Below are 17,839 nucleotides of genomic sequence, written 5' to 3' on the forward strand. Positions count from 1 at the left end.
CTTTTTTAGTTATTTTGTCATATTAAAATTATTTTTTAGTTTGTTTACTAAAGACAAATCTTATTACCAAACTGTAAATAATTTTTTTATTTTAAAAAAAACTTATTTTAGAGAACTGTACTGCCAAGTCAAATTGCTGCAATTTCCCATCTTTGGCATCGGATTCGATGAGTCATTAGCCAACTACTTCTGTCATTTGATCATAAATATGGGAGACCAACGGAATCCAGGACGGCGTTCGGAAATCTGAAGCGACGCCAAGGAATATACCCCCGCATATTCGCATCACCATTGGCGACAACCCCAACGCCGTCTACGCCCCGCTCGTTAGTAGACGGCGAACTTCGGCCTTGGGTTAGGTGGCACGGACATGGGCGGGTAGGCGGGCGATTGGAGGGCTTGGTTGGCCTATAAATACCCCAACGGCGTTGCCGTCTCTTTCTCTTCATCCACCATTCTCTTTTTGGAAATCTCCCACATCCTCCGGGCCAAACTCTCTCAGACCGAGCTCGATCCGAGGGGATCTTGATCTCTCTTGTATGGCAGCCAATACGAAGGGGCAAGTGCTCGCAGGCAGCTTCGCGAAGTGCTTCGTGAACCGGATCTGGGCGGCCGGCTCTCGAAATCCTGCTTCCTTCCCCTCCTTCGCGGCCTCGGCTTCTAGGTATCTCCGCTCTATGATCTCTCTCGAATGCCCTTATTTTCCCGTAGGATTTTAGTTATTTCTGATCTGCTGAGCTTTCTTTGGCGCGGATCTGTTTCTGTTCCTCAATAGTTTGTTTTGTGTGAGGTTCTGTGTGCGGGCACATATTTAGTCCTACATCATTATTTGTTGGATGGATCTTCAATGCTTATATAGGATCAAAAAATTTAAGTAATATCTTCCGACTAGTCATTTTAGATGAATTCTTAAGTTCTTACAAATGATATTAAGTTCTTGCAAATGATTTTAGAGTGGACTTAGCTCATAATTTGGACTAGAGAATACTACAGCATGAATCTATTGGGGCTGATCACGAGCCGAGCCGACCGTGATACTTGTGATTAAATTTAAATGAATTTGAACTCTTGAGCGATCCTACTCCTTTTAAATGCTTATCTTGATTTATTTTAAACACTATTTTTTTTTTATTATTTTTTTATTCTTTCGATTTTTTTTTTTTGTAAAAAATCAAGACAAGGAGCTAGTACAAGAGCCTTTTTGTTTGATGTAACGAAAATATTTGCCGAGAGTGAAATCTTCCGGCTAGATTTTTGATCATGGTAGGGTTTTTTTTTGGCACTCTTTTGTCGAAAAACTACTGCAATAACCGTCTCCGTCAGTCACCGTACAATCTTCGCTGCCTTCTTCTGTACCAAGCTCTGTCCTACTCTTATTCCCTCTTCCTTTCCTGTATAAGTAAGTGGTTATAGAAAAGGAAAAAAAAAATTCAAAACACTGCGGGTGGGAGCCAGAAAGCATCCACTACGTTGGCGATGCTCGATCCGGATAATCAGAATACGATCCATTCAGATCACCTTCCCTAACCAATAGCAACCGTTAGATTAGCCTGTCATCGGCTTTGGACCGTTTGCTTTGGACGGTCCTGATGATGAGCTTTAAATTACTTGCTGATGAATTGAGGAATCCAATTAGGGGCATTTAGGTCTTTTCGTGGAACTGTCCTTCCATCCCGATGCACGTGGGATCTATTGAATTAAAGCACCGTCCCGTCCGGCTCTTGTCGTGACTCGAGAGTCCCTTAATTTACCAAAATACCCCTCTCTTTGCCGTTTAAAAGAGTGAAGGTGAGAGCTCCATGTTCCATCGCATTGTGTGTGTGTGTGTGTGTGTTTTTTTTTTTTTTGGGTGGTTCGGCTGCTTAAGTAGCTCTCACATAACCACATCTAGCTATATCACTAATAAAAATACTAGTAAAATCAGTCAAAACTAGAATCTTCTGAATTCATAGAACTGTACAGCGAAAGAGGCGGCTCAATCAGCAGCTCGGTTCGTCTTCCGAAAAACATATCTGAATAGCCCGGCAATTCCATAGCATCCCACGTATGACATATTCCATCCTTTTTTATGGACACGTGTATGTTTTGGTTCATCTTTGAATCTTTTTGCTGTAATGCAGGAGGGGCGTGCACGCGTCGACATACGATAAGAACATCGACGATCTGGTAGGGCCAAGCATCGTGCCGGACGATGTGATCCCGGTGAAGTCGGACAAGTACTGGGGCCCGCACCCGAAGACCGGCGTTTTCGGGCCCGCCGACCAGAACTCGGCCGCCGGCGGGGATCCGATCGCGCCGGCCGGGAATGGTCCCTCGGTGCTGGACCAGAAGGCCTGGTTCCGCCCCCTGGAGGACGTCGACAAGCCTCCTCACGCCTGATCGAGCCCGTCAGCTCGCGGACGCCCGAGAGGTGGGGCGCATAATACTACTGTAATAAGCGTGCGCGGTTTACGTGTGCCGGCCCTTACCATATACGGATATATATGCGCGCAGTGGTGTACGGTGTGATTGTGATAGTGACGAAGGTGATGTACTTAATGGGATGTACTCTCCTCCTACGCCTTTCCGTATATTGGATATGTTGTGATTTGCTGCTCCAATTCGTTGTATGCTCTGGTTGCCTCTTTTTTTTATTATTATTCGTACGCGATAGGCTTATCCTTCTCTCTCGAAATGAAAAAAATTAATTTTTTTTTAATTTTATTGATTGTATCCATATTCAGCACGTGTAAGTTGCCTTGCACCAAAAAAATAAAAAAATAAAAAATTGTTTGTGCCTTCTAAATATTCATCTTCTTATATATCCTAAAATTCTTTTTATATGTAATATAATGTGTTTATATGGGTGTCTAAAGGGTTTGTTATACCAATTTAGGCCGGTGTATAGACAGGTTTGAAAAGAGTAAGGCAGAGAAGTATTCAAGCAGATCCTTTCTATTATTTCATTACATGTCATCCCTGAATTTTAGAAAAATCTAATATTATGAACAGTAACATCCTTTGTTTGGAATTATGAATCTTGAATTTTTGGTGAGGTGTTTTTTTTTTTTTTTTTTTTTTTTGTGCATTGGCAGTGCACATAACGGATATGAGACTTATTCAAAAAATAGAAAATAAAATAAATAGCAAGAGAGGCAAGACAGAAGTCTGATTTTTGCAGACGAAATCGCCGATGAGCCGTATAAATGGCCATCCAATCTGCTGCACTGTTGGTCTCTCAAGACTTGATGAGAAATATATTTGCCTAGCAAATGGTGAATATCGTGAAGCAGACGGCTTTTCAAGCAAAAAGTGGAAAATAACTTTTCAGAGAAAACTAGTTAGCTTGGACGGTTAGATGTGAGGAAAGAAAGGTCGTTTGGACGGTTGGATACAGGGGAGGCCGCAAGGTTAGACTGGGAATGGAAACAAGCTGTACAGGCCACTACGTACAAAAAGGGCTCTCGTGGGGAATAACCTGCTATACTTTCTTTGCGTCGGCTCCTAAACGAGCATTCTACTTGTTGCTTTCAGTATGGTTACAAAGGGATCGAATAACCTGCCATACTTTCTTTGCGTCGGCTCCTAAATGAGCGGTCTGCTTGTTGCTTTCAGTATGGTTACAAAGGGAATGCAAGTTCTGAAGGGGAGTAGATGTTTGATTCATTGCCTTTTGATATGGTGCTCCATATACTTTAAAAAATCATCTTATTCTTCACCAATGTTACCGGGATATGATGCTCCATATATACTTTTAATCTTGTCCTTCACGATGTTGCCAGATTGCCTTTGGATATGATGCTCCATTTATTTTTATCTTGTCCTTCACCATGTTACCAGATTTCGACGTGTATATATGAATTGATTCTTTTTCATATGGCATGAATAATGGAAATTGTCCCTTTTTAACGATACCATGAATCATCTAGATGGGAAAAACGATAATGCTATCTTCTTGGTCGCTGCTAAATTATATACCTGGGGAATGCCACGTAAATGGATCAAGTCCTCCTTGCACGATTGAGATGGACGCATGCTGTGTTGCTAAATTATGTTCTAGTGTTAAATGACACTCCAACGACTTGATACATCTACATGGCATTCCCCGGATCTATAAAGATCGACATGGAGACACAAATTTGCTGCTTAACGTTTGGAAGTTGGGCAGCAAACAACAAAATTTGGTTGTCCTAAAGCAATAAAATTTGGTTGTGGATTACAGTGATCTAAAACCAGTAGACATGAATGTTAATAACTGTTTCAACAGTGAAGGACCAGCAAGTTTGAGATCTTGCACGAAACCACAATTGGTTCTATCTGCTCCAATCTATTTTCAGCTAATAAACAACCAAACGGAAGGTAATACTTAAGTTTGAGACCTACTTAAACATTAAAAAGTTGACAGGCAGAGCAAAAGAAAAGACTGATGCATAAAAGGCATTTATCAGTTGGTAAAGGCCAGATGAGAGGTGTCTCAAGTCCAGATGATCCCAAATTAATTTTATTGCTTGTAAAATTATGCATAAACCATCTTGACCATAGGATAAGAAGGCAGCGAGCCTAGCAATTAAGTACCGGATCAGACGCCCCTAAGTGAATACAATCACTTAGCTGGTATATCACATGATAGCATCAGATGTTTCTGGTGGCAAATTTTTAATTTTCTTATGCAAGGTCCAATGATGACTGATGATGAAGACAATTTGTAGAAACAAGTCCTGGCTCATCCAGCAACAACTTAAATTGTTGCCTAAATTTGTTCCACGACATAACTTAGATACAAAATTATGAAAGATTCCTCAGGAATAACTCATTAAAGGAGATGAGCACCAGAACAGACAAGTTTAGTGACCTTATTAATTCTCTCTACTCAACATTTGCAAAACTTTGACATTTTCCTGCAAAGTCTCGACTCAAACTCAAAATGATGGTTCACATCTGTATAATGCTCAGATGAGAGCAGAAATGAATCCATCAAGTCCTTCTCAACTCACCAAACAACGTAATACACATCCCTGCAACCCCTGATATCAGGAGGGAACAGGAAAAATAAATAAAAATAAACTACAAAAGAAGAGCCTCTGCATCGATGCATTTTAGATCCATGGTACAATCTCATCGCTTCCAATTATATTGGACCAGCTACTATCTCACCTGCCAGACAAGCAGGAGATTCACATTTTTGCACCATATGGAACAGTAGTTGTGCGAGGCCGTGGGTTTGCCCATCTACAAGGAAAATAGCAGCAATTGGAGGATGTGATAATTGTGGGGTCACAATTGCAGTCAATATACCAAACCACCTTTAGAATTATGATTCGGCTGGTAATGATTCTAACTTCTCGCGGAACCTGGAAATGTCATCAGCTTTTACGACCATGAGCAGTCCCATCTCCCTGTAGTTCTTTAACTGCAGTAGAACACAAGTTCCATGGTTAACCTACCTTACAAATCGGAAAAATTGACAATTTGCACTGGAAACATAACCTGGCATGCATGTTTCAAGAAAGCTATACTTCCTTCAACAATTGCTGTTGATTCTTATAACTTAAAGCTCATTTTCTTCAGGACATCATAAACTTTTACAGAGTAGATAAATGTAATTCTCCATTTCATCTGGACTACATTGGAATAAAGGTGACTCAAGCATGCATGAATTTCATTATTTGAAGACAGGGTGGCTTCATAAAAACAGAAACAGATTTGGTCCTGATGATGGTCAAGTCGTCATTGGTAATCCCCTTTTATTTAGCATCACATTCAACAGGAACACAAAATAAAATTGCATTGAGAAGGTTAAATTAACCATACGGAAGGTAGAAAAATGTATGCAAGCTTACAATGGAAAAGAAGCAAATATTGCACCATGTATCCTATCTATTCATGAACCAGTAATGAAAATAAAATCAATGGGTTCTATCTTTTGTTAATAAACTTCTTCAATTTTCTGCTGAGCCATGACTAAACTGTTTTCATGACCACTACGAGAGAAAATTCTGGGCTTATTCCCTTGCAGTTAAATAATTTTCCTTCTCCAGTGAGCAAAACTTTTCCGTCAATGAACAAGACCAAGCCATTTCATTCAGTTTCCACCCATAAGGCAAAATAGACATCATTTAAATTTCTCAATAACAATATAAAGAAGAAAAAAATAAATCATATGTTTTCTGCATACTTCATCACATCAGCCCTTTAATAATTTGGCTGTCAGAACTTTTTCTGAAAGTTCCTTCCAGTTGGGGTATGTGAAGCTCCCATGAGAGTTTCCATTTGTTTAGGGAGTTCTAAGTAGCACTACAAAGAATTTGATGTCTAAATATTAATGATTCCCAATTAAATACAATGCCTATCCAGCTTTGAGCAGGGAGAATGAATGATAGTAATTTGTAAATGTTGTTCCCAGTTGATTTGACAAAATATTTGCAATGTGCTGAGAACCGGCTCACAATATAGGGTTCCTGGGATAAGAAAATGGAAAAAAAATCCAGAGATGGCAAAAAACAGGGGATCTCGTTTGCTGCTTGGAAGGGATAATGGGCTCAAATCTGCATCCAATTTCTTTTTCTCTGTTACAACGAATGTCCTGATAAAAAAAAAAAGTAGTGGCTGGGCACTTAAAATCTCCATTCTCTCTGCCTTCCCAGAAACCAAATACTCTTTATCACTAAAAAGTTTCAACAGAGAAGTGTGGAAAGATAGTTGATCTTTACCTTCCCTCTCTCCTAAATCATCCGCCTTTCCAGTGCAATGACTCAGATACAGCATTAAACAAGAATTTTTCTTAAATTATGATTCTCCTGCTCATGCTCATACTCAGATAAATATAAACAGTTAGTTTAACAAGATCCATTTAAACCACAACCTAGGATAAACACAATAAAAACATCTCTTCCAATTCTTTAGCTTCTCCTAATACTTGAACTTTCCAAATACTTCTTATGTATCTTAGGTGCATAACCACTAAAACAAGTTATGGGACCGAAACATTTAAATGACTGAGCAGTCCACCCCAACTTATTGGCTCAGATATCAGCGAGTCAGGGCCATCAAGCCTGTAGAGCCTAAAACTTTTGTGGTAGTTCTCTAAAGACTATGACTATCTGCATCCTTGTTCAGCCTCATATGTTGCGCATAATTTGCCTCTGCATTACATATACACAATGTCAACGTCTTCAATTAGAATGAACTTCTGCTCTCTCAACAAATTATGATGGGATAGGTGGCAGCACAGAATTGCCCCATGCCATGACGAGAGCCTCTAGAATCGATGTTCTATTAATTTTATGATTACATGCATCTAATTTAGGTTAATATGGTTGCTGTGAAGTGCAGAACTAAGTGTACCATGGTTAGTAACCCCAAAACTGCTAACTGTAGGAGGGCTGCCACCCATGCAACCGATAGGCAAATAATGAGGCACTAACCCTGATTTTCAGGGTTGTTTGTGAGGATTGGCGTTGGTGTAGCATTTCCTGGGTATATTTTAACAAAAGGATTATTTAGACTGTATTTTATGTTTAAGTTCCTGCAGAAATATTGACTGCTAAAGGGAATTCCTGAGGGTTTTGGCTGATAGATGGAAACCTCACTTACGATCAAAGAAGTACTCGTGATAAAATTTCAGGTGAGAAAAGAAGTGTTCCAGCATTTTCTTTCAATCGAATTAAATTTGACAAAGAATTAAGGTCAAATAAGACAAACGAAATGAGAAAAGGGAGAAGTAAAAATGATGAAGAAGAAAGTTAAGAAAAAGAAAAGATAAAGGAGGAAATTAAGAGAAAATTTAAAATGCTGTTTCGGTGACCAATCGCATGATGAGACCACTAAAGTGAATGGCCACCATAAAAATTGTATATTAGTTAATATGTTTGGTCCATGAGTGGTGGGCCCTGAACTCTTCAAATAACTTCTTTTACAAATTTATCTCCATTATAAAATCATTTTTCCAGTTTAGAAAAGGATCAAATAGGTTGGCTGACCATAAGTCAAAATGGCTTATTACAATTTTATTTTATATCAAAGTTACAACGAGGAATTATAATTTCAGTTGTATCATCCTGTTTTGCACCATGGGCTCCATGCTTCCATAGTAAATAAGATATTAAGGGTTAAAACTAAGATCTAGTCCAAAACTAAACAGACTTGTTCAAAATGGAGATGATCAATATCTAGATCAATCAGATTCAACGAGGTCATTTACCGCAGCACTCTACCACTTCTATCTTGATGCCCTTCTCATTGTTAGACATCTCTCTAATATCATCAACAGCCAACTCTGCTATCTTGACCCTATTGCATCTTACCTCAATTATATGGGTAAAAGGTTTTTTTTTTTTTTACACTGGTTAAAATGGATGAGTAAATTCTTCTTCCAACTTTAATAGTATATCTCGTTGATAATTGCTGATCTGGAGAAATCTGTCACCATATATGCCTTCCAGCGAATTGTTTACACAAATTGGGATATTCTTACCTTGCAGACCACTACTGTCAGATTGCTTAAGCATAAGGTTTACATCTGTGGCAGAACAGCCACATTAGGAAAATGCATGATAAAATAGATCCTTTCTCTTAATTGATTTAGGTGAATACGTAATGGTTAAGGCCCTGTTTGGGGGAGCTATTAGTAGTAGAGCTTTTGGAAGTAGAGCTGTTGGAAGTAGAGCTGTCTGAAGCAGAGCATTTATAAAAAGCTGTTTGCTGTTTGGTAAATACATTTCTAAAGTGCTGTGGCACTTTAACATGTACTTGATAAACAAACTGAGAAAGTACTTTTGTATGACAAAATGTCCATAAAGGACATTACCAGTATTATACAACAGAGCATAATAAAATATAATATGTATTAATACATAAATATATGATATAGTATAATATTAATGTAATGTAATATAATATTATTATAATATAGTACTATAACATTATGTATTATAGAATAAAAATTTAATATAATATTAAATTTTTTAACATAACATATCAATGCATTATGATATAATGTAATATAATATTATATTTATAGTATAATACAATAATAAATATATAAATATTATAATTATTAGTGTAAATTAATTTTTTATTCTTCTAATGACCATTTATCTCTCTAACAAATTTTCAAGCCAGATGATAAAATTGATTAAATAATTACTAATATTTTTATTTATTTATTTATTTATTTTATTTGATTATTTATTTATTTATTATTTTATTTCATTGAAATATAGAGGGGTCGCCGGCCATGGGTGGTGGCCGGCATGGTGGCTGCCACCGTGGGCAACCATGAGCTCCCAAAATAAAAAAAAAGAAAAAAAAGAAGAGGAAGAAGGAACAGAGGCGGCGGCGTTGAGAGGAAGAAGAAGATAGAGAGGGAGAGGGAGAGGATGGGTGAGAAAGGAAGAGGCGGGATGAGGGTTTTGGGAGAAAAAAGTGAGATTTAAATGGGGATATTTTAGTCCAAAAAATAGCTTTCCGACAAAGCTGAAAACAGCGTTTTCGGAAAGCTCCAAATTTGAACTTCTCCCCAAAAGCTGTTTTCAGCTTCCCGCAAAAGCTGAAACAACTTTCCGAAAATTTTATCAAACACCATTTTTTATCTAAAAGTATTTTTGGAGGGCCAGAAAGTGCTTTTTAGCCCTCCAAAAGCTCCCCCAAACAGGGCCTAAATAGGTTAACAATTGCTCCAAGACCAAAAGTTTGATCTAGAATTTTACAGACACAAATACTTTGGCATACGTGAGAGAAAATTAAAAAATCAGCAAATAAAAGGGGCAATTAAATGGAGATCTATTGGAACAGCTAGATGGAATAAAAAAAATCAAAAAAGGTAGATCGTGATAATTCACTATAACAATAACCATTGCATGATAACCCCAAAAACTAACTTGTTCAAACTTTTTTTTTAAAAAAAGATCCATTAAAGAGACCTACTTTCGTGCATAATTTGCACTCTATTTACATACAAGCAGTGATAATATCTAATAGCCTCTTCTCATGACAAATAACCATAATAAGGTAGTAACTCCCCTTCTTGACAGTCTTATATTTTAAATCCAAACATGATATAAAAGCAGCTACATTTTCCAACTTCTAAATTTCTGTAATAATCCTAATTAAATTTCTATCTTGAAAGGTTAAAACCATCACAAATTTTTATAGAAAAATGTTGAGGTTTGAAGATTGCTGGACTCTGAGGAGTCTAAGAGGAAGCTATCCTAAAATTGGGATTTCCATAATTCTATGCATGATAAGAGCCCCATGTCCTCCAAAGTCCAATTTCATAGCCAGCAAAAGTTAAGCTTATCTAGATTAAGAACAGCATACAAGTAAAATTTAAGCAATCTCATAAGGTATATTAGATCCTAATTCATGTCAATATCTTTCTAAAAATATCCTATATCTAAAATCTCTAGCAGCCACGTGCATTTGGGTTTAAGTAAAATTAACAGGAACAAGCTTTAATTATTAAATTATAATTGGTCACAAAAGCATGGTTGCTAGACATAGTCAAATGCACGTTCTGCCACTGTGAAAAGACTTACATTTTCCCTTTCTAAAAGGATAATAATCTTTGAAAAAATTGCAAAATGGGAGAAGAACAGCAATGTAAAGCATAATCATGGACAGCTATATCCAGCATACCTCATGTGAAATCAACTGCTCCGCATGCAGATGAAAAGTAAAAGATAACAAGCTGAGCTGAAATGAGAACAAAGACCATATAAATAACTTCAGTATTAAAACAGAATGGATATCCTATGTACTGACAATAAAATACCTCATGAAAAATCTCATCTTCTTCCTTTATATAAATGACAGGTTCCTCGCAATCCTGGCTTTGTTTTGCCTTGCGCTGGTTGACATTTTTGTTCTACAGTAAGAAACAATAAGAAAGGAGATTAGCACCATAGAAAGATCAAGAGAAGCAGAAAGATAACTTTGGACTATTAAATATAGATGAAATTCCCTGGATCTTGATCCTTACCAATATTCTTTAAAAATAAAAAAAATAATAAAAAAAGCTCCTGATCTCCACTTACAAGAGACAACATGTTTCTTTGGGCTATTACCAGCCAGCTAAGTCACGAGACACTATAAGCTGATGTTCGATCACCAAGATTCAGATGCCAATAAAGAAGTAAATTTGGATAGGAAAACAATATACCTCCAAGATTCTGGTAAGCGATATATAGTATTTGAGGCGGAAGGAATCTCGAAGCTCCTGTGTGGGCTTTAAGAAGCAAAACAAGTAAAGGAATGAAATTAACAATTCAAGTGAACTCAGTAAACTGATACAGGAAACAAGTAAATTGCCTCACACCTCATCCTCTGTTGCCCATGAAACCTCATCAAAGAGCGCGTCATAGAGTGGAGGCACCAGCTGGTAGGGGCAGTTAACAAACCGCTGCGAAACCAACAGACCAACATCACTTGCTTGCTGTTCCAACAGCAATTTCATCTTTGTCTTTGTACTCTCATCACTACAAACTTCAACAAGGAACTGCTTGAGCTCCTTGATGCATCTATGGCCCTGTAAGAGATCAAAAGGTAAAATTTTGTTCAGAAAAAGTAAACAAACCAAATTGAGACACAATATTTTTAATTCTTACAGCATATCTCCCCAGATTAAGGGCGCTGATGATGGCAAACAGACCCTCGTCATCATCCCCTCCATCATCGGCTCTTTCCTCCTCTTCATCCTGGCCGGCCGCTTTCACGATGGTCCCAACAGTGGTCTGCTCCAGGATCAGGTCCACGAAGCCGCTGAGATCCCACGGCTTGTTATCCAAGTAGTTCTGGAGAAGAAGCTTCACCCCGTTGAAATCTCTGGGCTTGGGATCGAAGAACTCGAAATCAGCTTGCACCATCTCGACCTTCTCCGAATCCAAACCAAGAAGAAAAACGAATCATAAGGTGTAGAACAAGCTGTGGGTCGCATTGTCAAGAAATAAATCCAAGATTTTTTACTTCTTGTTCCTCCTCTTCATCTTCGGAGGATTCGATTCGTTCGATTGCTTTTGGTGCCTTAGGATTGACGATTACATCCACTGATTTGAGGAAAGAAGTGCAACAGGTGAGGATTGGTAATCGAAATGCTAGGATCACAAAGGAGGAAGTGGCGTACCTGGGGATTTGGAGGCACGCGAGGGATCGGGAAACATGGCATTGGGGACGGAGGAGGAGCGAGAGAAGAGGAGGAAGCGGGCGAAGGGGGAGAAGGCGAGGAGGATGGGAGGGGCCCTCGGGAGGCGGCGCCGGTTCGCCGGCCGCCGTCGCTGGCCCATGTTCGCCGAGGGTGAAGAAGGTTGCCGAGGGTTTTGGGTTTCCCCTTTTTTGGGCAAGGAGGGGTTTGGGGTTTAAAGGTGATCAACTGTACGGTCGAGACGAGATCCCCTGGGTTGTAGGCAAGGGACCTACTGCTACTTTTTCCTTCCCATTTTTACCTGAATACGGCAAATTAACTGCAGTCTCTAGCATTAGTACACGACAGTGCACAGTCAGGACAGGGCATTCAAGTCCGGTGGACCAATATATATATATAATTACTTGAAATTGTATACCTGTATTTATATGTATATGTAATCAGTTTATCTATATATATATCTTTCAATTGTTATATTTTCAGATATAAAATTTTATTCTATAAAATTAATTATATATTAGAACACGTTTGAATGTTTGTTTCAATTTTTATCAATTATTATTCTATCATTAATTATCAAATATTTATTTCTCATGATTTAATTTTTGTAATACGTAGCCGGGTATTTTATAGATAAATTTTTTAAAGCAGGATATTTTTGACCTAACTAAGTGTTTTACATATATAATTTAATTCTCAATGAAAACTAGTGAAATGGGTTTTATGATACTTTTATTTTGAGCCAAGGCCAGACCCAATCCTTTCATGGGCCAAGCATGAAACAAAAAAACGTTATAGATTGGCTGATCACCCAGCTTTAGAGTAGGTGCGGCCAATAGAATCATAAGTGAGAAAATAGCCTAAAAATAGAGGAGGAGCCTTCTGCTATGTCTAAAAAATTTCTTCAGAATGATAGGCCGCGTAGGTGGCAACCCGTCTACCATTCTATTGGTCTCTTGGTACATATGTATAATTTGGAAGGTACTACACTCTTCCATCAACTGATGGATGTCACAAAGAAGAGGAGACTCCTCTCCCATCCGCGTCTTCCTCCATTGTGGCTGTATCCCTTCTAAGAAGGATCTGCTCTGCGCTCATCATCCGTTTCGCATAAGTGTTATCCTTCTAGCTCAACCTTTATCACCGTCAAATTGGCAATGCTGCGGCCTGGTGCGACAATCATACGTGAGTCAGTCGTGATTCCCGATCACAAATCTGGCACCGTCAAGAGTAATAACCTATGCTGATAAACTGCGAAAATTTCTCCGGTCCCAATATCTATTCCGCTTTGCGACCTCAACAGTCAACCCGTCTCAGCCGTTCGATCACATCGATTCGACCCCTAAGGAGACTCCACACGTTTCCTCCGGTATATACTAGACGCACGTACCGCAGTCCGCCATTCCTGACGCGCAGCGCCCCCCCGCCACCCCGCGCCCCTGCAACCCTACCCCACCCACCTCTCCCTCTATCGCGGTGGGATACCGCGGTCCGCTGTTCCTAACTCAACACCCCCTTTCTCTCTCTACCGCGGGGGGGAGCTGGGTGAGATCCAATCCACACACCCCAGGAGCTCGCCGCCGCCCTAAACCCTGGTAAAAATCGCTCAGATCCTCTCTTTAGCCCTCTCCTCGTGCTTTCCTCTTTCCTTTCATCTCTTGTTGCCGAGATTCCTTACAGATTTGGGCTAGATTCCAACAAATTCCAGTTTCTAGGGTTTTGTATTGTCGTCAATCTTTTTTGGATTCCAAAACAAGAAAACGTAACCCTAGATTCGCCCCTCTGGAAGAGGATTACGTAGTTAAAAGGCTGCTCGGCGCTAATAGGGAGGGTGAGATTTTCTTGGAGGGGTTTCTGATGGTGAAGTGGAAAAATGAGGATTTTTTTTGCTAGGGTTTGAGGTTTTCTTGCGAAAAAGGGGGATTTTTTTTTTTTCTTGACCGGGAATGGCCGATGAGGGAAATGAGAGCAGGAGCAGGAGGATGGATCTGAACCTCTATTTGGGTCTGCCTCGTTCCCCTCGGCCTCGCGGTCTTGATCTTGGTTCTGATCTTGCTCTCAGCTCGCTTCCCTTGTCGTCGTCATCCACTGCTGAAGACAGCGGTGCTCCTGCTGACATGTCTGGTTCTGTGGAGCAGCAGCTGGATTCTCATCCTCCATACTCCCCGTCCCATGCCGCTTACACCCCTGATCACCCCTTTGTCCATCCCCTAAATCCAGCGGATAGTAATGCCATTCCGGAGTATGCCCCATACTATCCATCCTACGAAACTTTTGGCTCACCCTACCCTCCCATCCCACGGATGATGCCGGAGTCCGAAGGTACCGATGCCCCTTATTCTCCATCACGCCTCCAACTGCTGCCTACCGTGCAGGAGACTGACGAACCTGCTGTTCAAGATGTGGACTCCCATGTGCCATATGATCCTCCTTTTCCACCTGGACTTGCTGATGAACCTATTCCCCTGGGCGGTGAATCCCATGCACCTTACTCACCACCTTATATTCCCGAATTGGCAGTCCCTCAGGGCCATGATGAGGGAACCTTTGGCTTCTTACCGCCAATTCCTGTGCAGACTGGTGAATTGTTGGGACGGGGAGATGGGTCCTCTTCGCAGCAAGATTTCCTACGGTCCCCTGAATTCCGTTTCAGAAGGTTGATTGAATCAAGCCATCGTTGGCCAACCAGGCGATTTAGGTCATCACTGCCATATGCTGGCGAAAGGTCTAATTTTGGTTCACCGTCCTCACCTAGTCCCGAGCAGTTGATACATGACACAGTGAATTCCCAAAGATCCTCAGAATCTAGTGGGAAGCTTAAGGTTTCTGCTGAAGGCATTGTGGCAGAGGCTTCAGAGGAGGAAACAGAAGAGAAGAGCAGAAATGCTGCTAATTTTGAGTGCAACATCTGCTTGGATGTGGCCACCGAACCTGTTGTTACCTCATGCGGTCATTTATTCTGCTGGCCGTGTCTGTATCAGTGGCTACATGTTCATTCTGATCATAAGGAATGCCCTGTTTGCAAAGGAGAAGTAATTGAATCTAACATCACGCCTATTTATGGGAGAGGGAGCTCAGAAACCAGTGCTGAGAAGAAACTTGGAGAATATGGGGAATCGGGTATGAAAATACCACCAAGACCGCGTGGAAATAGGTTAGAGAGCTTGAGGCAGCAGTTTCGGCCTATTTCAAGAAGACTGGGGGAGGGAATTGCCTCATCATGGAGACGGCTCCTAGATCACCAGATGCATGGTGGAAATAGATTTGAAGGGAATGCAGACCCAGATCTGCAGGAAATTTTCAATGGTGCTCATCGTAGGGCTCTAGCTAGGCTGCGGGCACGGAGATTGCAGAGAGAGGAGGGAAATCCTGAAAGCAGGTCTATTGCTTCTGAGGAGATTGGATTGCCTAGAAACAGTACAGCAAATCCATTTAGTAGCAATACAAGCTCAATTTTTCAAGATGGTATTGATCTTTGGCGCCGGTTTTCTCTATATGGTCTTACTAGTACAGAGAGATTAGCTGCTATAACTGCCGATGTTGGTAGGGTAGTTGGGCGGTTTACTAGTAGTAATAATAGATATGGAGCATCCTCTTCCTCTATTAACCCTCCAAATCCTGAGCCGCCAGTTAGTGGGCCCCATGTTGGAGCAGCATTGGCTACAGACCAGGTCTCTGCTTCAAGTACCATGGCTGTGATACAGGGAGATGTTGCTACTTCTGATGCCCCAGCAGAACCAAATAGTGCAGGATCTTCTAGGTCTCATAGGAGGAGAGGAAGAAGCAGTACCTCCAGTTCTTTGGATGTAGATGGAGGAGCACTTCATGCGCGTAAGAGAAGAAGGCTGAATTAAATTTCTTTTATTTCATACAATTTTAAACAACTCCTTGCTTTTTAGCTTTTAGTATGTGTGTGCTCTTGGAGCATATTTGCTGGCGTGTATGTTAATGGTCTTGTATTATTTTGTGTTAAGTTCTTATGGTCAGTTTGTCTTTTGATTTTCTTTATCTTCACATACCTGGCCAGAGCATGTATATTGGAGATGCTTTTGACAACCCCAATGTCGGTTTACGAATTCTCGTAATTAGTTTGCATACCTGAAGTGCTTAATCGAACAAACCTTGGTTCTAAACGATCAACTCTTTAAGTTTCTCGAAGATTTTGTTCATGATCCATGTATGCAATGTTTATTTGAAGGTTTTTAATAGTCATGTTTTTGGTAGCATGAGCATCATCTGCAACTGCTTTATTCTCCTTTGTGGTTCAGGGAATTCACAAGAAACTTTTGTCATCTGTTCCTCTGGCTGATTATTCATTTTCTATGCATTTTTTCAAAAGAGATGACCCCATTTAATTATTTGTTTCTAAGTAAAGTAGAGGCTGTCTCTTGGTTTACATGTTATAGTTGCTTACATCCTAAATACTAGCTGCGAGCCTAAGCTTAAGTTGAACAACAAGGTGCTTTTCATCAATTAGTGGATTTATCTTTGCCTTCCCTACATTTTGTGAATGACAAATGCTCGTGCTTTATGATTAACATTGTTATGATATCCTATCATATTTGAAACGATTCCATACTGTAGGTGGCTCATGGCATATCCATGGTCAAGATGGCTTGAAGTTTGCTAATCCGTATACCAAAACTTTGTACTTTGATCACATCAATCTCACCTTGCCATGGTTATGGAGTATAACCAAAATTTATACAGGCATCAAATATTATTGTGGATATAGTTAAAATAGTAATTTTTTTCCAACAATTCTTTTTTTCTTTAGACGGTAGGCCTTGGCACAACGGTAAGGCTACTGCTCTATTGTAACCTAGGTGTCATGGGTGCGAAATATGGAAACAATCTTTTCACGTGTAGGGGTAAGGCTGTGTACATTTGACACCTCCCTATACTTTGCAACGGTGGGAGCCTCATGCACTGGGATGTTCTTTTTCTGTTTCAACTTAGATATTAAAATATTCAATCATGCTCAAAACATCAGCAATAGAAGTGTAGCTTAATGGTTGTTTGGGCTATTGTGTGGTGTTAATGATTGGGAGCTGAAGCAGAAGGAGTATGTGCAACTGTTGATTTTGATATTATACATGTTATTACTCTTCGATTTTGGGGTCTTTTTGTATTCAGACCTAGGCATTGTCTTAACATGCACAAGTTATAGGGTTGGCATCTTTGCTTGGGTTCATAGGAAAAGTTGTCTTAAATGTCTTCTGTTGCATACTGCTTTATTCTAGGATAATGAAATTTTAGTGGTGCATTGGTATCATTATCTTATTAGAAGGCAGAAGAAATCCAACAATCCCCCCCCCCCCCCCCCCCCCCCCAACAAAAAAAAAAAAAAAAGACCACCACCAAACACCAACCCTTCTCTTAGATTTGAACATGTATCTAAGTGTCTGGTATGGCAGGATGAAAAAAATGAGATATGGGGACAATGGCACCACAAAGTGTTCATGCAGCCAAGGGGCACCCATTAAAGCTCTATAGGATGTATCAGCATTAATCACATCAAACTTTACTTCGGTCTCCAAGCTATTTAGGTGAAAAGGCACATAGAGAAAACTGAAGCTAAACTATGCATATTTATTTTTTAAAATATATGTGAAAGAATGTTAAAGGTGGTGGTGGTATCCTCATCGTATTTCTCAAAACAAGAAAGAAAACATTAAAAGATTTTCTTTTGTTGAGTTCTTTCGATGTAGATGTTGCTCATCC

At 39.9% G+C, this 17,839-nt stretch overlaps 3 protein-coding genes across 4 annotated transcripts; 2 read left to right on the forward strand and 1 right to left on the reverse strand.

The window, feature by feature from the left end:
- Window positions 1–436: 436 nt before the first annotated feature.
- On the forward strand, window positions 437–2,600 carry LOC103713035 (late embryogenesis abundant protein At5g17165-like). Its single transcript, XM_017844259.3, has 2 exons — window positions 437–664; window positions 2,121–2,600. Exons 1-2 carry the CDS (start codon window positions 540–542, stop codon window positions 2,377–2,379), a joined length of 384 nt encoding a protein of 127 aa, XP_017699748.1. The 5' UTR covers window positions 437–539; the 3' UTR covers window positions 2,380–2,600.
- A 2,164-nt stretch (window positions 2,601–4,764) lies between these two features.
- On the reverse strand, window positions 4,765–12,342 carry LOC103713034 (protein BCCIP homolog). Of its 2 annotated transcripts, XM_008799795.4 has the most exons (9): window positions 12,098–12,342; window positions 11,941–12,020; window positions 11,583–11,846; window positions 11,294–11,503; window positions 11,138–11,203; window positions 10,751–10,843; window positions 10,615–10,671; window positions 5,283–5,389; window positions 4,765–5,208 (listed from the first exon to the last, which is right to left on the reverse strand). In XM_008799795.4, the coding sequence occupies exons 1-8, from the start codon at window positions 12,255–12,257 to the stop codon at window positions 5,291–5,293; spliced, it is 1,029 nt and encodes a 342-aa protein (XP_008798017.2). In that variant the 5' UTR covers window positions 12,258–12,342; the 3' UTR covers window positions 4,765–5,208; window positions 5,283–5,290. The 2 variants fall into 2 exon arrangements, with proteins under 2 accessions (XP_008798017.2, XP_008798016.2); XM_008799794.4 differs by having other exon boundaries at window positions 4,765–5,389; window positions 12,098–12,341.
- A 1,162-nt stretch (window positions 12,343–13,504) lies between these two features.
- On the forward strand, window positions 13,505–16,273 carry LOC103713033. Its single transcript, XM_008799793.4, has one exon. It carries the CDS (start codon window positions 14,062–14,064, stop codon window positions 15,967–15,969), a length of 1,908 nt encoding a protein of 635 aa, XP_008798015.2. The 5' UTR covers window positions 13,505–14,061; the 3' UTR covers window positions 15,970–16,273.
- Window positions 16,274–17,839: the final 1,566 nt, after the last annotated feature.

This window comes from Phoenix dactylifera, chromosome 5 (genome assembly GCF_009389715.1).
Source record: "Phoenix dactylifera cultivar Barhee BC4 chromosome 5, palm_55x_up_171113_PBpolish2nd_filt_p, whole genome shotgun sequence".
NCBI lineage: Eukaryota > Viridiplantae > Streptophyta > Magnoliopsida > Arecales > Arecaceae > Phoenix > Phoenix dactylifera.